The following is a 22,998-nucleotide window of genomic DNA, read 5'->3' on the forward strand; positions in this document are numbered from 1 at the left end:
TTGATCATGAAAAAATTATTAAATATTCTTAAAATTTATAAGATAATTGACCAAAAAAAATCAGTTCATTTAATTCAAGTTTAATATTTTGACTAAACTACCAATTTTATAGCTAGGTTAGGTTTATTAAATATAACCTATTTAGGCCACTCTGTTTAATGAGATTTAAGCTATTCAATGGTAACCTAAAAATTAAGTTATTTTATTAAAATTTGCTATTTTCATCTAATTTGCTACTTTGTAAACGAACCTAACCTAACATGTCATAACCAATTGCAAGCAAACATAATATAATCTAATATAACCTAAACAAAACCAAAAATGTGTTTTTTATACAAATTTAGTATTTTTATCTAATTATTTATTTTGTAAACAAACCTAATATAATAAATATATTCTAACCGAGAGTTTCTCATGCTTTTTGTCCCACGACCTAAAATATATGTTTGTAGGTAAACAGCGACCAAATTACTAAGAGTATTTCACCAGTTACTACAAGTCATTAACAATATTGAATCTTGATCTGTAGATTGAAGAAACACTGTCAAATATAACCTATAAACCCTAATGTGAAATTTTGTAAAATTTATTTAGTTCATTCTATAATACGTTTTATTTCGTAAATATTTCAAAATTTATATTAAAAAAAATGTAATTATTCAATTAAATTTGTTTGTAAATTTTTGGATGTGAAAAATATAAAGACACAATGGACTTGACTAAGCCAAAAAAAAAGAGTATGGACGAGATATGTAACAATGTTTCCAAACTGTTGCCGAAACAATTGTGTGCTCCAATTGTTGCGAGTGTTTGCCAATGCGGAGCTAGGATGTAGCCGAAGAATAACAAAAACAACAAAAAACAAAAACCGAAGAGAATATTCAACAAAGATAATTAATGAATAATTCGTTCAAGTGTTTGAAGTAGGGGATAGTATGAGCGACATATGCACACACTACGTACGGCCTTGTCTCTTTCTACCTCCAGGTCTTAGGTTATTGTATGTCTCTCTCTCGTCTTTAAGTCTAAGTTTAGTTTACTCTGTCTCAAACACGAGACATCCCCTACTCAATCGTCGCTCGCGGAACACGCACGGTTCGGACTCGCGGCAAAGCAAACTCTCGGCTCAAACCAAATCCATCGATTCCAAAGGAAAGTTGCGAAAACCGTGAACTTGAACGAAGACGAAGCAGATTTATCTTCAAACAGCTACAAGTGGTTCGTCGGTCGAACGATGTGTTGAGTTAAATTTGCATCGGACAACAGTACAATTTTTTTTTGTTTTAAATTTTTGTTTTTAAAGTCTTTTTGAAGACGCTAATAACTATGGCGATGCGTTTTGTTTTTTTGATTTCGTGCGTTTTGTTGGTTGGTGTTACCGTAGAGCAGACACTGACTTTGTCCGTTAACGAATCTCGCCCGCTCTTCTCGTTTTACCCCATGAATATCCTCACCAACGGCACCGTGGTGGACAAAGTGAACAGCTTTGCTGATCTGGAGCAGGACCTCGAGCTCGGTAACCAGATGAAAGGGAAACTATGCGCTAAAAATTATACCAGTTGCATGCAGAATGGTAAGCAGCAAATCTTTATTTCAACATTTTTATTGCCTTTCTGCAAATCTTTAATAAATTATTATCAAACTGTATTGATTAAGTTTCCAACAAATCAAAAACTTACTAACGATTTTCAGAACCAAATATTAAGTTAAATTCATTTACAAAACCTAAATTTTAAATTTAAAAAAATTCTCAGTCTATTTTTTAATCAAAATATTATACAATTAATGTTTTATTTTTTTTATCATATCTTTGATATCATCAAAACAAATTCATTAATAATTAAAAAAAAATACTTTTTAAAATATTTTGATTCTTGACAAAACTTTAAATTACCATTTAGGACAAATATATATAGTATTACAAAAGTGTTTCTAAATTTAGTTGTAATATTCATTAAAATCGTAACATTGATATCAACTAAACTAATTATTTATCAATAAAATAATAGATAGATAATTTCTATATCTAATCACTTCTTTGTTTGTTATTTCATGAAATAAATTTTATTCTTTTGTTATGAAATATTTGTAAAAATTGTAAAATAAGAGAAATATCTAAAGTTCTTATTAATAATTAATAAATATATAGATTACAATTATTGTCGTTTTTAAATTTTTGTTTGAAATATTTGATTATTATTTCTTTTTTCATGATTTTATATGTATTTGTTATATACTTTTTTATTATTGACTTTAGTATTAGAAAATTTGATATTAAATCTATCAGTTTGTGATTTTTCCTTAAGATTTCTACCACAATATGAATTAGTTTACTTTCAGTAAATTTCGATTAAATTATTGAAATAAAATAAATATTGACTAAAAAATGTGTTTTGTTAATGAATTTTTAAGAAATCAAATAAGTAAGTAAATACAAAATATTTAAACTTTTATTGATATTATTCATCATTAAACATTTTGTAATAATAATATTATTTTATTAAGTACATTTGTATAAGATGTATTTTATTTTAAGAAATGTTTTTTTACAAATTTTATTCTTATCTTTTAAACAAATCTATTAATTTGACAAATAAATTGAAGAAATGTTATGAATAATTCAGGAATAGGAACTGAGTATATATGTTTTGTTATTAATGCGTTGTTTGCACTTTGAATACTGTACATTCTGCAAGTTAATGCAATTGTATATGCTATACTTGTAAATGCTAATCGTAAGAAGAAAAAAAAACGCAATATTCGTATTTGATTTTTAAAATTTTCATATTTACAGTTAATGTATACTTTATTAGAAATAAGTTAATATTAAATTTGTTAATTAATTTATATATATACCTCGAATAGTCTGGATTTTTATACACATTTTTTTATGTATTTATTTTCCCGATTAGTCCGGTTTTAAAAAGTCTAGGATATTGGTGAAACCCAATAGTCTTAGTTAACATTTAGTCTTCAGATTATTAATTTATTATAATTAAGAATATTTATATGTAAACAAAAAATGTGTCAATTTATTTATGTTTTCTAAATTTTTTTTTTATTTTTTTTATTTCATTCTTTTCTTACTTGTAATAAGTTATAAGTAAGTACTTAAATAATTAACTACTTTTTTTTATAAAGGAAAAAAACATTAGAATTTATTAAATGAAATTTAATTAAAGTGATTTTTCTAAACCAATATTAGTAAAAATTATTTCAAATTAAAAATACATACGAAACAAAAGTTATTTTTAGTAGTATTAATTGTGAACTTGAAATATTACAATGAAAATGCCTCATTTTAATCAAATTTTCTACTTTATTTTAATAAATTTTCTTTAAATATAATAATTATAAAGAAACTAGACTTTTATAAGTAATAACTATGAAAATAAAATAATCGTAATAAAATTATTTCTTTAAAGCAAACATAAAATCAATTAGAAACAAAGAATGTCCAAACGCAATCAAAATTTTTAAAGTTCAATTTATGAAATACATCGAGAGAGGTGTTTGAAATTTAAGAAAGAAAAAAATGCTTTCTCGTGGTTTTAAAAATTTTACCTTGGACCACATAGAGCTGCATCTCGCCGTATGCTTTATGTGTGTAAATAAGTTTTTTTTTCCTTCTCTCCGCATGTTTTTTTTTTCTGGTATTTATTATTTAAAGACGTCTTTCGTCGATTTAAAAAAAATACACTTTCGCAATTCGTCTTTGACTAAGCAGATTCAATGGGAGACAATGGCAATGGACGTAATTGATTGAAATGCACAAACTGCGTTAATAATTATAAGTCGGTTTGCAATATCACGACCAATAATAATAAATTATGTGTGTATTTATGAAGGCAGAATGCGAGCGGGTTCCGTTCGTAACGCGGCATTGAAATCGAACGGCTGCTGTCTCCTTACGCAACGGAACGGTTCGATATTTTCAACGAGAATCGAATAAAAGTTTTAAAATGAAAAAAATATATATATTGGGTTAGTAAGAAAGTAATTTCGGTTTTCACAAATAGATAGCGTTATGTTTGTTTTCGAGGATTTCTGTCAATATTACGGTTTTTTCCTTCTGTCATTTTAAAGATGTTACTTTTAGCTTCCAATTGCACGTAATTTTGTTTTGCAACTGTTAGTTTAGGATCAATTTTTACAGGAGTGCAAAAACGAACATTTTCGACATATTTTACTTAATGTAAAGACAAGAAATCTGACGAGAAATTTATTATGTTGATAGTTTAACACAGGGTTTAAACAAAATGTAATACGACGGGTGAAATCGCGTACGAAAATATTAAATTACGTTCCAACGTGGGAAGATTCTGGGCCACACTTCCTTTTCTCGATAGGAAAAACTCCAAATACTGCTTCCTCATATCAGCAAACTTCTCTTCTACCGGGCTTCTTAAGCGTCTTCTTTCACGGTTCTGGACCCGTACAAATATATCGATATATATCTTCTTTACTGGAGACGTCAACCATCACACTTCGATTCGATCCGGTCTCTCTGCAATTCTGGAGTCAACTTACAACGTTACAAAACTTTTCCTGCAACGGAACATTTTGTAAATCCTGAAATTTTTACGTAAAACATTGTTTATTTTGTTGATAATAACACATAATCCACAAAGTTTTAAGAAATGTGAAAAAAATACATTCATTATTTAGTAATTCCAGTTTTTAATTGAACATAGTTTGGGACACCCTGGTTTAACAGAATGCAGGTGTCAAAGATAACTAACGTTCTTGTCGACCAAACTGAAGTTTATGATGACTAAATCACAGTCATAATTGAATCAGATTGTTATATAACTGTGCAAGAGGAGGTTAAAGGTATCACACACTAAAACTGGAAATCATTTAATTCACTTAAACTTAATCTCGATATTCACATGAATTGAAAAAGAGTCACTTAACACAACGAATCAATCTTATCAATATTTGCAAAATCCATTACAATAGCAATGAAATCGTCACTTTTTTTTAAACAAAGTCATTGGTTATGAAAAATGGATCGTCTGCAATAATATCAATCAAAAACGATCCAGATGATCCAGCACAAACCACATCAAAAGCTGAATTCCATAAAAAAAAACATGCTTTCAAATTGATGGGATTACAAAGATGATGTCTATTTTGAGCTGCACCCAAGGAACTAAACGATCAATTAAGATGTTTACTGTCAACAACTAATGAAACTGGAGTAAGCAATCAAAGAAAAATGACAAAAATTGACAAATCTTATGCCACCAAAACAATGCAAATCCTCACACATCTTTGAAAAATTATTGAAGCTTTGTTTCGAAGTGACCTTTGAACTCTTCTATGAGAAATTATGAAGTTGCCAGAAAGATGGTAAAAGGTCATCCAAAAAAGAGTTTTATTTCACATAAAAAAAACTAAATTCCTTTCCTGCCAACCCAATACATAATACAGTATAAAGAATAGGCAAATGTGAATTATTCGAATAGATAATAATAGAAATAATTAGTAAAATAAAAGAAACAAATTGTATTTAATGTATGGAACAGGTGTCTGCATATTAGTCGAATAGATTTAGTGGAATTAGATGGGGAAAAAATTGTTTATAATAATAGAAACAAGTAATTTTGCATAAATGTAGCCGGAAAATAAAGCAATCAAACGATATTTTATATAATAGAATTAGTATTTGCATATTATTCGAATAGATTTGAAGGATGCAAACGGGGAAAACATTACATAATAAAAATAAGTAATATCGAATTTCAAGAGTAGGTGTATGCACGTTATGTAGAGGTAATTAATAAAAGCGGATGGAAAAACAAGTTTAAAATAAAAGAATCAAATGATAATTTATGAAGAGAATTGGTATCTACATATTATTCGAATAGATTCAGTGGAAAAAGACGTGAAAACAAAAACTGTACAATAAAAGAAACAAGTAGTATTTAATTTAGAAAGTTTTCATATTTTCGTTGAAAAACACTAACATTTTGCAATTTACATATGCATGTTTTTAGTTGTTGTTATTTTGATGCAAAAATATTTAATAATAATAATAATATACAAGATTTATTATATAACTAAATATTTAATCATTTTTATGGATTTCGTTTCTTAAATTTAGCACAATTATTTTTTTTATAAACAAACTTCGCAATGTAATATCAAGTATGTCACAACTGTTTGAGCTACAAATACATAAATTGTTACAATTTTATGTTATTTTTTATAAAACTTATTTGCAGGTATCGTATAGTGCGGGTAATCGGACTGTTTGAATCCGGACTAATCGAGGTACTAATATAACAAATAAATTGCACAAAAAGAGACTTGATTGTATAATCCAATATTTTTTTTTGTATATAAGAAAACATAATTTTGTGTAGTAATTTGTTAGAATTTATTTCTTTAATCTAAATTTTATTTGTTTCAAACCGGATTAAAAGAAACCGCACTATGCGAGGTATTGTTTGATTAGAATTTCTATAGATTTGTGAATTTCATCCACATAAAATCAGAACTTAAATATAAGTGTGTCTTCATCGCTTTTACCACGACCTTGTTCAGTTAATACAAACGATTTCAAAAAATTAAGTATGATGTAATAGAAAAAAAATAAAAACATAATTAAATAATTAAATAATAGACAAAAAATGTGAATTAAAACATCTTTGTTTGAATTGAAAAAACGATTGACGTTTATTAAGAATATTTCTATTAAATTTATTAATTGAATTGAGATTCATTATCTTTTACATTTGTAATTTTAACATTGTATTATTTGCGTTTTGCAAGAAAACCTTGCTGTTATAATACATCATAATCTATTTGAATTATCCCAGCTGTACGTTTTCTCATTAATAATTAATTGAAGGAGACAGGTTAAAATTATCGTTTAATTTATCACTCGATGGAACACTACAAAATGAATGAAATAATGAAAATTGTACACATAATTATTATTTACACTTCACTTATTATTTCTTACTCACACTGTTCTTACTATTATTGTAAAATGCGAAAATACATTCAACAAAACATGTAGAAAAGTAAAACAATTATTGCATTAGATTGTAGTGAATTGTTAGTATTAGGCAATTGTTTGCATAACATTGAACTTTTCTTTTGATTATTTTTAATCTTAATCACTTGATATTACTTGATGTTTCTCAAGATTTTGATAAGTTATGTAATAATTCTAGAAAAGTTTGTAAACTCAAAATCAATCTCGTACATATTTTCTGAAACATCATGAAACTGACAAAATTAATTAAATAATTTAGAAAATCTCTACTAATATTAAAAAATAAAGCTTTTCAGTACAGCAATATCTTGCATAGTGCGGCTTCGATCAATCCGGATTCACAAGATTCCGATGAGACGAGTATTTTGAAATTGTTTTATATAAAAAATTTGTTTTTCTCGATTAGTCCAGTTTTAAACAATTCTAAAAAAAATCAACAAAACATCTCAAAATATTTGAGAACAAGAAACTAATTAAAAACTACTGCAACATTAGTCAAAATCTAATCAATATAATCTCATAAAATTTGAGAAACAGAAACAAATCTAATAAAACATCTCCAACAAAATGAAAATGTAACAAATATAACATTGAATTTATTTATTAAAATGCAAATTTCATTGTTAATATCTAATTATATAATAAACGATGAGACGTGTATTTTGTCATGTAATTATTATTCCATATGATAATCTGCAAAACCAAAACCGGGTAATTACATATGTATTTATATTTATTTTTTCTAATGACAAAACGATTCATCATTCCCAGAAACAAATTGTGACACATCGGACTTTTTTTAACACTCAAATATATAAAACGTAATTATATTATTTAGTACACGAATGAATCAATTTTCATGCAAGAAATATTCACATCAAACTCAATTTTTCAAATTAACATGCCTAGAAAATTGCATATTCAAATTTTTATTACTGTTTCTATTGGTTGAAAGCAAATCATTTAATTAATTGTAAATTAATCATGTTAATATTAAAATATAAACGTACAGCAATATTTGGTGCTTCAATCAGTCCGGATTCTCTATAGCAATAATTAATATTTCATTACAATAAAGTTTATACATTCAAATCTTGTTATGTACGATTCTTGTCTTGTTATGTACGATTAATCCGGTTTCGAATATATTGGCGAAAACCATTACCCGCACTGTTCGAGGTATTGCTGTTCAAAGATTTCTATCTAATTATTTTCTTAATTTATGAACTTCTTTTAGCAATTGATTTAAGTGTATGTCCTTAATTGAAATCGGACTAATCGATCCTAATTTCTCTTCAAGAAAATGTACACTTGTTCACTGGCACAAACGATGAATGCTAATGCTTTTTCCCATTCCGATGAATCCGTTTTTAAAACGAGGAACGAAAAGCAAAAACAAAAATACCTCGCATTGTCAGGGTTCCGCCAATAACCGGACAAATCGAAGAACTTAGAACCGAACAAAAAGAGACTTGATTATATTAAGATAATGTGTACAAAAACAATATTGTGTACTTTTTTTTGAATTTACTCAATGAAATTTTCAAAAGTGAATCCGGACTGTTGTATTCATTATTAATTGCTTTCGTTTTTAAGATCAGTACAAAGAATAGTTTTACGTAATTCGTATTGAGCAATGTACGTTTTCGGTGCATTTCGCATGCAAATCTTGCTGCAGATTTTTTTATAAAGCCTGTTCATTTTTTGTATAAATAAATATACAGCAATTGAGTTAATTAAGAGTATGTCATTAATTGAAATCGGACTAATGGAGTTACCGTCGTATTATATAATAAATTTGTGAATGCATTTTAAATTAAAATATTTAAATATATAGAATTGCTGTAGATGTTAATGAAAATTGTGATTATATTTTGGAGCTTGTTTACATACAAATGTAATTAACACGAAAATCGTCACGGTAATTTGTAATAAACTGACCCGCATTTACTTTCTAAAGCGGTGTAACCCAATTTATAGAAAGCAAAATTGAATTTAGTGTTTGTGCAACACTTCGAAATAATGTAATTGCACAATGAACGTGGATTTCGGAGATTCGGACGGTTCTCGATTTCGGTGCTAAACTTATTTTTTTTTCTGTATTGAAATAGACACAAAAATCAGTTGCAATTATGAATGTGCATTTGATGAGGAAGTGGAGCACTCGAATCTCCGGCGTTACGTAAATTACACTTAGTGTTTTTTTTTTCCGAAGTGAAACTCCGTGTGCGCACTTTTTTTTTCTTCACTTCTTTCGTACGCCGCATTTTCTTTCTTTCTTTCTTTCCACACTAATTTACATTCAATCGGCTAATTTGTAAACACGAAGCATATAAATTAAGTAACGAAAGCAAAGATTAGGTCATTGCAGAAAGAAACGCTCATTTCATGACAGATCGAAGATGAACTGCAAATAAATCTCAGCTTGTTTTTTCCCTTCAAGAAAATTAACATTTGTTTACCGGCACAAGGCGATGAATACTGATGACTTTTTATTGTTTTTGTGATTTAGATGAATCCGCTTTTAAAATGAGCAAAAATACAGCAATAGTCCGGATTGTGCCAATAAACCGCCCAAAAAGAGACTTAATTATATAAATGAAAATCAAAAATGATCATTTATTGTATACATAATTTTGTGTACTTTACAAAAGAGACTTGACTGGATAAATCGAAGCCGGACTACGCAAGACAATATTTTATTCATAATTATTTACTCTCATACTGCTATATCTCGCATAGTCCGGATTTCGCGATTATCCCGAACTAATCGAGGAATTTAGAACCGCACAAAAGAGTGCATAAATTAAAATAAAAATGATCATTTATGTATACGAAAACCAATCTTGTGTACATTTTTTTTAGAATTTGCTGAATTCAAATTTAATTTGTTTCAAAATTTTAAAATCGGACTATAGTGAATCCGTGAATCCGTAATCGAAGCAGAACGCTGCAAGGTTCTTTATTCGTAATTATTTACTCTCATACGCCAAAACTTCGCATAGTCCGGATTTTACCAATATCCCGGACTAATCGAGTGACTTAAAACCGCACAAAAGAGACTTGACTGCATAAATAAAAATAAAAAATGATCATTTATATATACGAAAACCAACTTTGTGTACATTTTTTTTAGAATTTGCTGAATTAAAATTTAATTTGTTTCGATATTTTCAAATCGGACTATAGTGAATCCATACTCATCGAAGCCGGACTACGCAAGACAATATTTTATTCATAATTATTTACTCTCATACTGCTATATCTCGCATAGTCCGGATTTCGCGATTATCCCGAACTAATTGAGGAATTTAGAACCGCACAAAAAAGTGCATAAATGAAAATAAAAATGATCATTTATGAATACGAAAACCAATTTTGTGTACATTTTTTAGAATTTGCTCAATTAAAATTTAATTCGTTTCGAAATTTTCAAAGCGGACTATAGTGAATCCTTACTAATCGAAGCAGAACGCTGATTTATTCGTAATTATTTACTCTCATACAGCATTGCCTTGCATAATCCGGATTTTGCCAATATCCCGGACTAATCGAGGGACTTGAAACCACGTAAAAGAGACTTCACTGCATAAATGAAAATAAAAAATGATCATTTGTGTATACAAAAACCAATTTGGTGTACATGTTTTTTAGAATTTGCTGAATTAATTATTTGTTTCGAAATTTTCAAACCGGACTATAGTGAATCCGGATTAATCGAAGCAGAACGCTGCAAGGTAATAATTTATTCATAATTATTTGCTCTCATACAGAAATACCTCGCATAGTACGGATTTCGCAAATGTCCCGGACTAATCGAGGGACAAAAGAGACTTGACTGCTGAAAATAAAAAATGATCAAATTTGTTTCGAAATTTTCAATCCGGACTTTAGTGAATCCGGATTAATCGAAACAAAACGCTGAGAGGCATTGTTTTATTTAGAATTATTTACTCATACAACAATACCTCGCATTGTCCGGATTTCGCCAACATCCTGGACTAATCGAGAAACGAAAATGTAATTAAATGTATTTTTAATGGTTTTACGTAATTCGTATTGAGCAATGTTCGTTTTCGGTACATTTAGCATGCAAATATTGCTGCAAATTTGTTTGCTTCGACCAAACACGCATTTTCTTGTAAATGACACTCGCGCATAATTTTAATGACTGGCAGCACATAATTGTCGGTTATTAGTTTAATTGGTTCAAGAAACGGGAATATTGGCTTCGGTCGAAGGTCGAAATAATATTGATTCGACATCAAACCGAAGAAGTAAAAGCCTACTATGAAGAGATATTTCATTATTGATTCTACAAAATGAATGATGATTGTTTTTGTATATATATATAAATCGAGAGACCAGGTAATGCAACGGATTATATAAGAAACGTTCACGACGAACTAATTGCAATAAATAATGAACGGACGATTGCCGCACAATGTGGAAACAACAAATTACTTAATCCAACTTCTATTTAACGAATTCAATGATGAATTGTAAATGAATCATGATAAAGTGCAAGTGAGGAATATTTAATTGTAAACTGTCTTAGATTTATTAACAAATCTATTTATTTAAGGATATGTTTCATAATATATATATATATATTTGCAGATTTCTAATAATCAAATATTAGAAAATTTAAAACAAATTTATCTGTAAATTTTTGTTTATTTTCAATATAAACATTATAAACTATTGAGTATTTATCAGGAAATCACAACAAGTGAAACAATTGAGTAAAAAGTGTTTCATTAATTAATAAAAATAAAATTGGACTAATCGAGTTATTGTTGTAATAATTTGCTTTATAGTAAAACATGTTAATTTTTTATAGATATTAAATATAAATATTATAAATTATTTAAGAAATCCAAATAATTGTAATAATTGAGTTAATAATTTCTCATACAAAGTTGACTAAAATAAAAAAAAAATCTATTGAACTTTAGGTGTTGATAAGTAACAAAATACTGGTACTAATCGAGTTACCGTTTATCAAAATGATTATGATTGAATTATCAAAATTATGATATATGTATGCATGAAATGGGACTAATCGAGTTATTTTTTAATGTTTATGAAATATAAACATAGTAAACAATTTTATATTTATTAATATATAATAATTGATTTAAATATGTTATTCATAGAAGAAAAGAAATGAAATAGGACTAATCGAGTTATCGTTTTATTTTCAGTAATAAATTTACAGTTAAAACAAATAATTGAAATTTTGGATTTAAAATATTAAACAAAACTATTTCTACAAGAATAATTATGAATCAATTGACAAAATGACGATATTTACATGCATGAAATGGGACTAATCGAGTTATTCTTCTGAAAATTCAAGTAAACTTAACATTATAAATAATTGTGTATTGATCAATAAATAATAACTCAATAATTAATTACAAAAAAAAAATGTATTTTTTTCTTAGTAAAATTAAAAATTGTTTATATTAAATATAACTAATATTAACTAATTTATATCTATCAATATTAGTAAGAATTAATCTATTAATATCATTAATTTCAAGAAAAAAATTAAATCGGACTAATCGGGTTATTGCCGTATTAAGTAATAAAATTACAATTATAACAATCTACATTTTCAAGAAATACCATTAAATAACTGGTTATACTTTTTGTAATCAACAAAACTAACTTCACACGATATATTATTTGCAAGATATTTCAATTTGTTCGTTATAAAATTTCTCTCTTTTTTTTTGTGTACACTTTTCTTATTACCCTTTACTATACGCTATAAATAATCGTGCGTGTATATGCAAAGCACTTTCAAGTTCTCGTATTATACGCTATTGCACGGCCTATTGCAAAGAACCATCACCTTGACATCACGAAAGAAATCTGGAAGGGTGATCGCGATTGCTGCAAGCAAGCCGGAGGATATTCTCGGGAATTTATGCAGCTAAAAATAAAACCTGCCCCGTCTGCACGTACGCAAAATTGTATTGAAGGATTTAACTTTTAAATACATATAAGGTCTCTTTTAACTTAACAAAATAAATTATTGTAATCAATGCAAACTGTTGCTATGGGGAGAGAGAGAGAGAGAGAGAGAAAGGCGTCTGTGAAAACTTAATTACAATTTCATATTTTTAATAATTAAGAAACGAAAAAAATTATTGATTCTTATTAATCTTGGGATTTATTTTAATAAGTATTCATTTCGTACATTTTACCTAAAGAAATGTGTTTTGTTAGCTCAAATTCTATACTATGTAAGCTAAGTTCTCAAATGATATTTATCATCCATCCAAGTACTATGAACTTTACATTTTGCTTAAACTAACGTTAAACCATGAAATATCCTATATATTTCACTAAAAACATGTACATTTTTAATTTTCTCGATTAGTCCGGTTTCAAACTGACTTTACTAACCATGAATTATCCTAACTATTTCGCAATTCTTCATATAGTCCGGCTTCGAAAAGTGCGTATTCACTATAGTTCGATTTGAAAATTACAATAAAAAAACTAAATTTTCAATTATTGAACAAAATACAAAAAAATTCTTAGAAATTAGTACAGACAATAATTTTGTATCTTTTTGTGAAGTTAATTTTTATGCGGTTTTAATGTCCTCGATTAGCCCGGTTTCAAACTAACTTTATTAACGTAAAAATATGAATTATCCTAACTATTTAGCAATTCCTCGCATAGTGCGGCTTCGATCAGTGCGTATTCACTATAGTTCGATTTGAATATTACAATAAACCGGACTAATCGAGAACATTAAAACTGCGCAAAAATTAACTCCACAAAAGACAAAAAAATAATTGTCTGTACTCATTTCTAAGATTTTATTTGTATTTTGGTCAATTGCGAATTTAGTTTTTTTATTGTAATATTCAAATCTAAGTAGCTACACTATGTGAGGAATTGCTAATGTTCTCGATTAGTGCGGTTTTAAACAAACTTTACTAACGTAAAAACATGAACTATCCTAACTATTTCGCAATTTCTCACATAGTGCGACTTCGATCAGTGCGAATTCACTATAGTTCAATTTGAATATTACAATAAAAAAACTGAATTTTCAATTGAACAAAATACAAATCAATTCTTAGAAATTAGTACAAACAATTATTTTTTTTATCTTATTGTGAAGTTAATTTTTATTCAATTTTAATGTTCGCAATTCTTCACATAGTGCGGCTTCGATCAGTGCGGATTCACTATAGTTCGATTTGAAAACTGTAACAAAAAAACTAAATTCTCATTTCAACAAAATTCAAATAAATTCTTAGAAATTAGTACAGAGAATTATTTTTTTATCTTTTTGTGAAGTTAATTTTGTTTGCAGTTTTAATGTTCTCGATTAGTCCGGTTTCAAAAGGTTTTTCAGTATTTCAATGAACGTGGCAAATCTAAAAAAAATAATGTATTATAATGAATGAATATAGTTTAAAATATTACAATCATTTATTATATGATGTAATCAAGTTGTTTGGTAATAAAGTTATTATTTAATTGAAGAAAAAGTACTTATAAAGAAACATGTAATTTAATGCACATACAAATATTTCTTTCGTCATTGCTAAAATATCCTTGAATCTGTAAAATATAGTTAATAAACTTCATTCAAAGAGGAATAACACTGTAAATTAATACTGTTTATTCAAAAATTGAGAACACAAAACAAGTTTTTTTTTATTGATGAATAAAAATATCTTTTAAAATTAAATCATAGAAGAACTAATGAAGGATCTATTATTAAATTTAAAAAAAAAATCACAAAAGTTATAATCATACAAATTGATACAAAACGAAATTAGGAAATTGAAGAAATCTTTTATAAATGTGTGTATCATTGAAAATTTAGCTTTAAAATTGTATAGCAATCAAATATTAAACTGAACGATTTCTTCATTCTGATTGACTTAACAAAATGAGGACATTAACATGCAAGCAGCAAATGTTGCTATAAACTTAATTTTATATACTTTTAATGATCACCGTTTTGTATTGTATTAACGTCTCGTCGTTTTGCATTCTTTTTTTTTTGCATATGCCATAGACGGTAAGCCGTAAATCACTTTTAGAAATCCGAATTGGAAGTGATATAAAAATTATACCGGAATTTAGTAGAATTTGGGCGCATCATTAAAATAAAAATGAAATTTAATATATTTTTTTTAGCAATGTCAACAGATAATCTCAAGATTTGTATGAAGATTTGCATGAATTAGAAAATATATCTTTTAATACAAAAAAAAAACACATTTTATTAAGCGTAAATTGTAATTTAATGTGTGAATTGTACAAATATTTGCATTTGTATAAATATCGACTTAAATCAATCAATAAAATATTCTTTAAATAATTTATTTTGAATAATTGTTAGTTTTCTATATTTAGAACATAAAAAAAGTCATTAAGTCTAGCAAAATACTCTTAAAAGTTCATGGTAAACAAAAATCAAAAACATCCTTGAAATTCGTCTCATAGACAATTAACCGTGAATTTAAATCAGATCAATTAATTAAAAATGCAACAAAAATAAAATAAGCTCATTGTTAAATGAAGATTTATGTAAATATAATCGAAATAATCTTAAATACAATTAAACAAAATTTATATTCGAAAATTGAAAAATTCTAAATAGTTCTTGAATTATATTCACGTATGTGACGAATTAAATGTAATTTTTTTATTTTTTTGGTTTCAACTTTAAGAATTTGTATAGGGCACAATGACATATAGTCAATTTTTATTATTGCATTAAGGATTTATTTTGTTTTTTGCTATATACTTAATATTATTATAAAAGTTTTTTTAGAAATGTCAATAATCTAGTAATATTAAACTTATTGTCAATTAAACTGATATTTAAAACGTCAAATAACAGTGACGTTTCTATAAACGTTATTGAACTTTTAGTTATTATCACGTTTTTTCAAATATGTTGATAGCAATTATTATGACGTTTCTATGTAGCAAGTATTATCAATTATTTCTATTAGCAACCAATCAACACTTTTTTGAATAATTCTATAATATTACACTCATTGTCAATTATACTGATATCTAAAAAGTCAAATAATAATGTTATTTTTAACTGTTAACTTCAATTATAAGTAATTTCAATAAATTTTACGTTTTTTCTCATTATCAACCAATGAAAACTTTGTAAATGTCTTTAATATTTTTTTAGTATTAAACTCATTGTCAATTATACTGATTCCTAAAACGTCAAATAATTGTGACGTTTCTGTTAACGTTAATGACAAGTAATTTCAATTATTTTGACGTTTATTCTCATTATCAACCAATTAAATATTTGTAAATGTCTTTAATAATTTATTAGTATTAAACTCATTGTCAATTATACTGATACCTAAAACGTCAAATAATAGTGTTAACTTTAACTGTTAACTTCAATTATAAGTAATTTCAATAAATTTTACTTTTTTCTCATTATCAACCAACGAAAACTTTGTAAATATCTTTAATATTTTTTTAGTATTAAACTTATTGTCAATTATACTGATTCCTAAAAAGTCAAATAATTGTGACGTTTTTGTTAACAAGTAATTTCAATTATTTTGACGTTTATTCTCATTATCAACCAATTAAATATTTGTAAATGTCTTTAATAATTTATTAGTATTAAACTCATTGTCAATTATACTAATACCTAAAACGTCAAATAATAGTGTTAACTTTAACTGTTAACTTCAATTAAAAGTAATTTCAATTAATTTTACGTTTATTCTCATTATCAACCAATTAAATATTTGTAAATATCTTTAAAAATTTATTTGTATTAAACTCATTGTCAATTATACTGATACCTAAAACGTCAAATAATAGTGTTAATTTTAAATGTTAACTTCAATTAAAAGTAATTTCAATTAATTTTACGTTTTTTCTAATTATCAACCAATGAAAACTTTATAAATATCTTTAATATTTTTTTAGTATTAAACTCATTGTTAATTATACTGATTCCTAAAAAGTCAAATAATTGTGACGTTTCTGTTAATAAGTAATTTCAATTATTTTGATGTTTATTCTCATTATCAACCAATTAAATATTTGTAAATGTCTTTAATAATTTATTTGTATTAAACTCCTTGTCAATTACACTAATACCTAACGTCAAATAATAGTGACGTATGTGTTAAGTAAATTCGATTATTTTAACGTTTTGAAAACCAAACCAATGAAACTTTATAAATTTTACAAGATTTAATACTATTAAGTTAATTATCAAATTATTCTAATAACTAAAACTTCAAATACGTCAAATAATTGTGACGTTTCAATAAATGTTAATAATATATTTCAATAGTTTTGACATGTTTTCTCATTATCAACCAATCAAAACTTTACAAAGATCATCAATAAGTTAGTTATAAGAAATGTTCTCGTTAATTAAACTTTTTTTTAGATAAAATTATTACTAATGTTCCAATTAGGTTTATGAGAATAGTTGAATATAATTTTTTGGCATAATTTCATTCACCTTCGTTCTAGAATTGAGCAATTCTCGTTCGAATCTAAAGGTCGAATCTTCGATCGCGATAATTACATGTATTGCAGTCATTTTTCTATTCCTTCGCAACGCCAAAAATATAATTGTACGAAATGCTGATTGTGTTGAGCAAACGTACGAAAGGGGAATTCCTTTACGCATCGCGCATTTTTATGACTCAATTCTATATGTATTCCAGAGATGATGGATGAATGGTTTGGGTTTGGTTGGATGGTTGGCATTAGACGTGCATACATCTGTATTCAGCACGTAGACATATTACATTACACTAATTTGCACCAATGGAAGGTCGAACTTTGGTTTCAAATACTAATTAGGAGTGAACAATGCCCCGAGCCTAAAGTTCCACTGCAAATCAAGATAAGGAGACAATGCTGTGTAATTACATTGAATTATTGTTGTTCACTCACCCATTAAACTATAATATATTAGACTTAATTATAACTAATTAAGTTAATTCGTATTGTTTTCTTGAATAAACATAAACTAATGCATTTATATAGTACAAAATATCTGACATATTAGCTGTCAAAATGTCTCAACACAAAATTGGATCTCGTTACATTTTTATTGGTTCGCGAAATGACAGCTGTCATGTTATGTCAAGGCAAAGTGAAATACTCTTAGTAATTGAGTTGCAGAAGTGTCCTGATTACTTCTCATTGATTATTCATAATCAAGAATGCCAATTACAACTATTCATAACCTAATTAAATCTAGGAGTATAGTCCATAATATGCGTGTACTCCGAGAATTTAATTTATTAAAAATTAATTGTAACAAGTTGTCAAATTTGGAAAAAAAATCTGTCATATTCTGACAGCTGTCAAAATATTTTTTTTGTAATGTGTCTTAATGGTTAAACTAGTTTTTCTCTATGGTTCTCAACATAAAAATTGGATGTCGTTTATTTTACTGAATCGCCCAATAACAGTTGTCAAGGCAATAAAGTAGTAAATTACTTTTAGCAACTAGGTCGCAATACGACTACAAAAAAAGGAGTTTATTAACGTTTTCTCTAATTACAACTATTACTACCCTAATTAAATCTAATAGTATAGGCTTTAATATGCATATACTTCCACAATTTAATTTATTATTAATTTATTTCAATAAGCTGTCAAATTTGACGTTTTGCTATAAAATCAAGCATTCTAATTACAACTATTTTGCTATAAAAATCTATCAAATTTGAAAATATTAACATCACTTTTTATTGTATTACTAGATAACAAAGTGTTCTTAATAACACTATGAATATTTTAATTACATCCAACTAAACATGCTTGATATGCATACTTTTGGATCTATTATAATTTTACAGTAATAAACTGTCAAATTAAAAGAAAAAATAACTGTCAAAGTAGTCAAAATATTATTTTTAATATATCTTCACAATTTATCAATGTATGTCTTCATATATTGAATTACTTACCAATTACAACTATAAACACTATAAGCAAATACAGAATTATAAACTTTTAAATTTGTATTTATTTGTACCATTTTGCTATAACAGACTGTAAAAAACACGTTGTAATACTGTAACAAAACATGCTAATTGTATCTATAAATACTCTAATTCTAGTCAAAAGTATAGGTTTACGTTTTGTACGAAATTCGAATTGACTGACAAAAGTCAAAAAAATATTTATTAATTGTCAAAAGTACAGCGTAATTGTAATTAGATTTTGTCCATTTTTAAAACTGGAAATAAATACAAAACATTTGTTATATTTAGAAATAGAAATAAGCAACAACTTTAAAATAACAACTTGAAAATGTATTTGAATAAATGTAAACATGAGAGTTGGCGGTCATTAGCCGTCTGCTCTTTACGACATAACAAATATCGTTGTATTACTAATAAAAAACCGTTAGATGCGATACTCAACTATACAGCAATGCGAATGTGCGAATTGAAGGCATCAATAAATGGCAATTTATGCTAAGAGGATCCACAAATAACGTCCAGAATAATAATAAATATATTTTTTTTGTAATGTACACAGGTTTATAAGAATCCGGTTGCACACAATACGAATACATGCGCCTCAAGGATGTATTCTGTAGACCTAATAGTATGATTTTATCGGTAAGAATTCGTTTCTCGAAACGTTTCTGAAATGTATAATGTGGGCTGATGTTGAGTGCTTCTTTTATTATGGTCAACAACAATAAAAAATATGTACAAAGAACATACATATTTATTAAGAAGAAATTTGTCCGCAATTTAACATTTGTTAAGTAAATGCAATATTTATAATGCATTGAAATTTTATTAATTAATTAACTAAAATCTATGCGAATTGGGTTCGTGGCCGTTCACATATCTCTGAGATTTAATATATACGATCATGCATTCACTGATATTGGAGATATATGTGGGTCAGTGTCGAAAAATTTTGAAAATAGAAACGAACAGATGGCGATAGGTCATAGAATTATTTAATATAATTAATTTGTAAGCAAAAAAAAAAAACAAAACAAGCAAGATGTAACTCAAAATGTCATATTCGTTCATTATTTATTGATATTAAGGTTTAAAAACAATCGATTTTGTGAAAATCTGTAAAACAAAAACAATCTTTTAATAGCCTAGCTTTTGCATAGCCTATATAGAATGTTTGAACTTTTTTAGAAAAAAAACAAGATTTTACTCAAAATGCTGTCTTCATTTATCATTTATTGATGTTAAGGCTTAAAAACAATTGATGTAGATTGTTTGATCCTTTTTAAGAAAAAAAAAAACAAGTTGTTACTCAAAATTCTGTCTTCATTCATCATTTATTGATATTAAAGTTTGAAAACAATTGATTTCTTAAAAATATATAAAAAATATCTTCTTTAGAAAAAAAAACAAAATTTTACTCAAAATGCTGTCTTCATACATCCTTTATTGATATTAAGGCTTAAAAACAATTGATTTCTTGAAAATCTTTAAAACAATAACAAGCTTTTGTCTAACCTTTGCATAGCCTATATAGAATTTTTAATCTTTTTTAGGAAAAACAAAACAAGATGTTACTCAAAATTGTGTCTTCATTCGTCATTTATTGATATTAAAGTTTGAAAACAATTGATTTATTAAAAATATATAAAAAATATCTTTTTTAGGAAAAAAAAACAAGATTTTACTCAAAATGCTGTCTTCATACATCCTTTATTGATATTAAGGCTTAAAAACAATTGATTTCTTGAAAATCTTTAAAACAAAAACAAGTTTTTAATAGTCTAACCTTTGCATAGCCTATATAGAATTTTTGATCTTTTTTAGGAAAAAAAAAACAAGATTTTACTCAAAATACTGTCTTCATTCATCATTTATTGATATTAAAGTTTCAAAACAATAGATTTCTTGAAAATATATAAAAAATATCTTTTTTAGGAAAAAAAAACAAGATGTTACTGAAAATTATGTCTTCATTTATCATTTATTGATATTAAGGCTTAAAAACAATCGATTTCGTGAAAATCTGCAAAACAAAATCAATTTTAATAGAATGTTTGATTTTTTGAATATTTAAATGAATTTCCAAAATATTTGTATCATCTTCTCATTTTTTAAAGAAAATTAGTTCATTTTTTTCATACTTAACTATAGTAAATTAAAATCATTTAAGTAAACTAAATATTAAAGTTTTATGAATGATTTTATCAACATCAGATGCTAATACTTAAATAAATAATACTGCTCATTTTTAAACACAGTGGAATCTCGCTTAACGAGTTTAATCCGTTCCAACATTTCCGGATTTTTACTCGTATAGTGAAACATATTCAAAAATACATATAATATGTGTACACAAGTTTTAAAAATGTTGTAACAATCGCGCAATCCGGGACTTCTCTTCTCATAGTCACTCGTTATGCAAAACGTCGCTCGTTAAGCGAGTCATTTTTCTTACAATTCATTTTGCTCGTAAAGCAAATTGCTCATTATGTGAGGTACTCGTTAAGCGAAGTTCCACTATACATTTTTTTGAGAGTAGTAAACCAGTACAAAAAGTACTGATTTCATATTTTTGTAACATTTTCCATTCATGATTAAAATTAATTACACAGAAATAATTTAAATAAATTTATTTAAAGTAAAAATATTTCATTAATTTCTCTGTATATACAATAATCCAGCAGACATTCGTTAAGGTCACAATTAGTCAAAGATTTTAATTAAAAAAAAACCTGTGACATGACACCAATGTCACACCCTAAATTTTATTGTATTTTCTTAATCATTTTCTTAATAATAATTAATAAGCATTTCCTAGAACTTTAGAAATTTTATTTGTCCTCTCAATTTTCAATGTCTTTTAGACATGATGCAAGGCTGTACCAAGGCCTTCGAGATTTAAGAAATGAAGAGGAGTTTTGATTGCTATATATATTCTTATTCGTCAACTTTTCTTTTGGCCATCAATTTCTAAAAAAATCCTGCAAAACATAAATTTTACTCTCTAGTCCACATTGATGTTTATTTAAAATAAGAGAAATCAAACGTTTTTATCAAACAATAAATAATAATATAAAATAATTTATAAGTTTTCTTAGAATATTGGAAATCCGAAATGTGTACCAATTATTAAAGAGTTATTAATAACATATGAAAATCTTGTCTTTTTGTCATATTTACTTTTCTTTTATATCTATTTTTATTAAAAAAAAACATTATAACATTATTAAATGTGTCAATTTTTACATCGTATGCACACAAATTATTTTCTTTAAATAAAATGTTTAATGTTAAGAAAATTGAGAAATATATGTCGAATCGCCAGGATTGCTCCCCGAGTGAGGCGTTTGAAGAAGCCATTATTACAAATAACCACTAACAACAGTTAATAAACTAATCCTTCTGCAATCTCAGAGCTAGTGATCTACATCAGCGATAAGTCTCAGCTACTGTGGCCTTCCAGTTCACCAGTCTGAATCTCAATCTTGAATGTGAATCAATCCATTCCCACTGATCCTTCGGCTGACGTATTCCACTCCCACTCCTCCGGGGGAAATACCCTTCTTCCCTGAAGACCCCGAAGATGTGCTGCCCCGATCATGCACACGTGTCCGTCCTTGTTCTCCCAAGTGCTGACAACGTTATTTGGCAATACTGTTGTTTACACGCTCCAGCGTGGAAACAATGACTCTTTGTATCTCTACCACGTGTGGACTACGATGTTTGGTCAGGTGCTGTTGTCTTAGATACTCCGACATATATAATATTACATATAAATTTGAAAGGTATATTTGTAATATTCTTAAATGATTATAAATGAAATGTTGTGGTTTATATAAATCGTGTAATTGCATATGAAATGAATGAATGTAAAAATGATTGTGTAAAAAAGTAATGATCATTCATTTATTATATATAAGTTTGTATATAATAGTGTTGTGTCCAACCATTATTATTGTAATTGTTATTAGTAGTATAGTGTATTAACGAACTAGA

At 26.7% G+C, this 22,998-nt stretch overlaps 1 protein-coding gene across 1 annotated transcript in view; it reads left to right on the forward strand.

Moving 5' to 3' along the window:
• The first annotated feature begins 1,145 nt into the window (after window positions 1-1,145).
• LOC108567122 (nose resistant to fluoxetine protein 6-like) overlaps window positions 1,146-22,998 on the forward strand; it is a 31,734-nt gene continuing 9,881 nt past the window's right edge. The window contains exon 1 of the mRNA XM_017927395.1: window positions 1,146-1,573. Within this exon, the coding sequence (XP_017782884.1) occupies window positions 1,327-1,573 (247 nt within the window). The 5' untranslated portion in view covers window positions 1,146-1,326. The remainder of the gene's footprint in view (window positions 1,574-22,998) is intronic.

Source organism: Nicrophorus vespilloides, unplaced genomic scaffold, assembly GCF_001412225.1.
Source record: "Nicrophorus vespilloides isolate i.1.1-1 unplaced genomic scaffold, Nicve_v1.0, whole genome shotgun sequence".
NCBI classification, from domain to species: Eukaryota; Metazoa; Arthropoda; class Insecta; order Coleoptera; family Silphidae; genus Nicrophorus; species Nicrophorus vespilloides.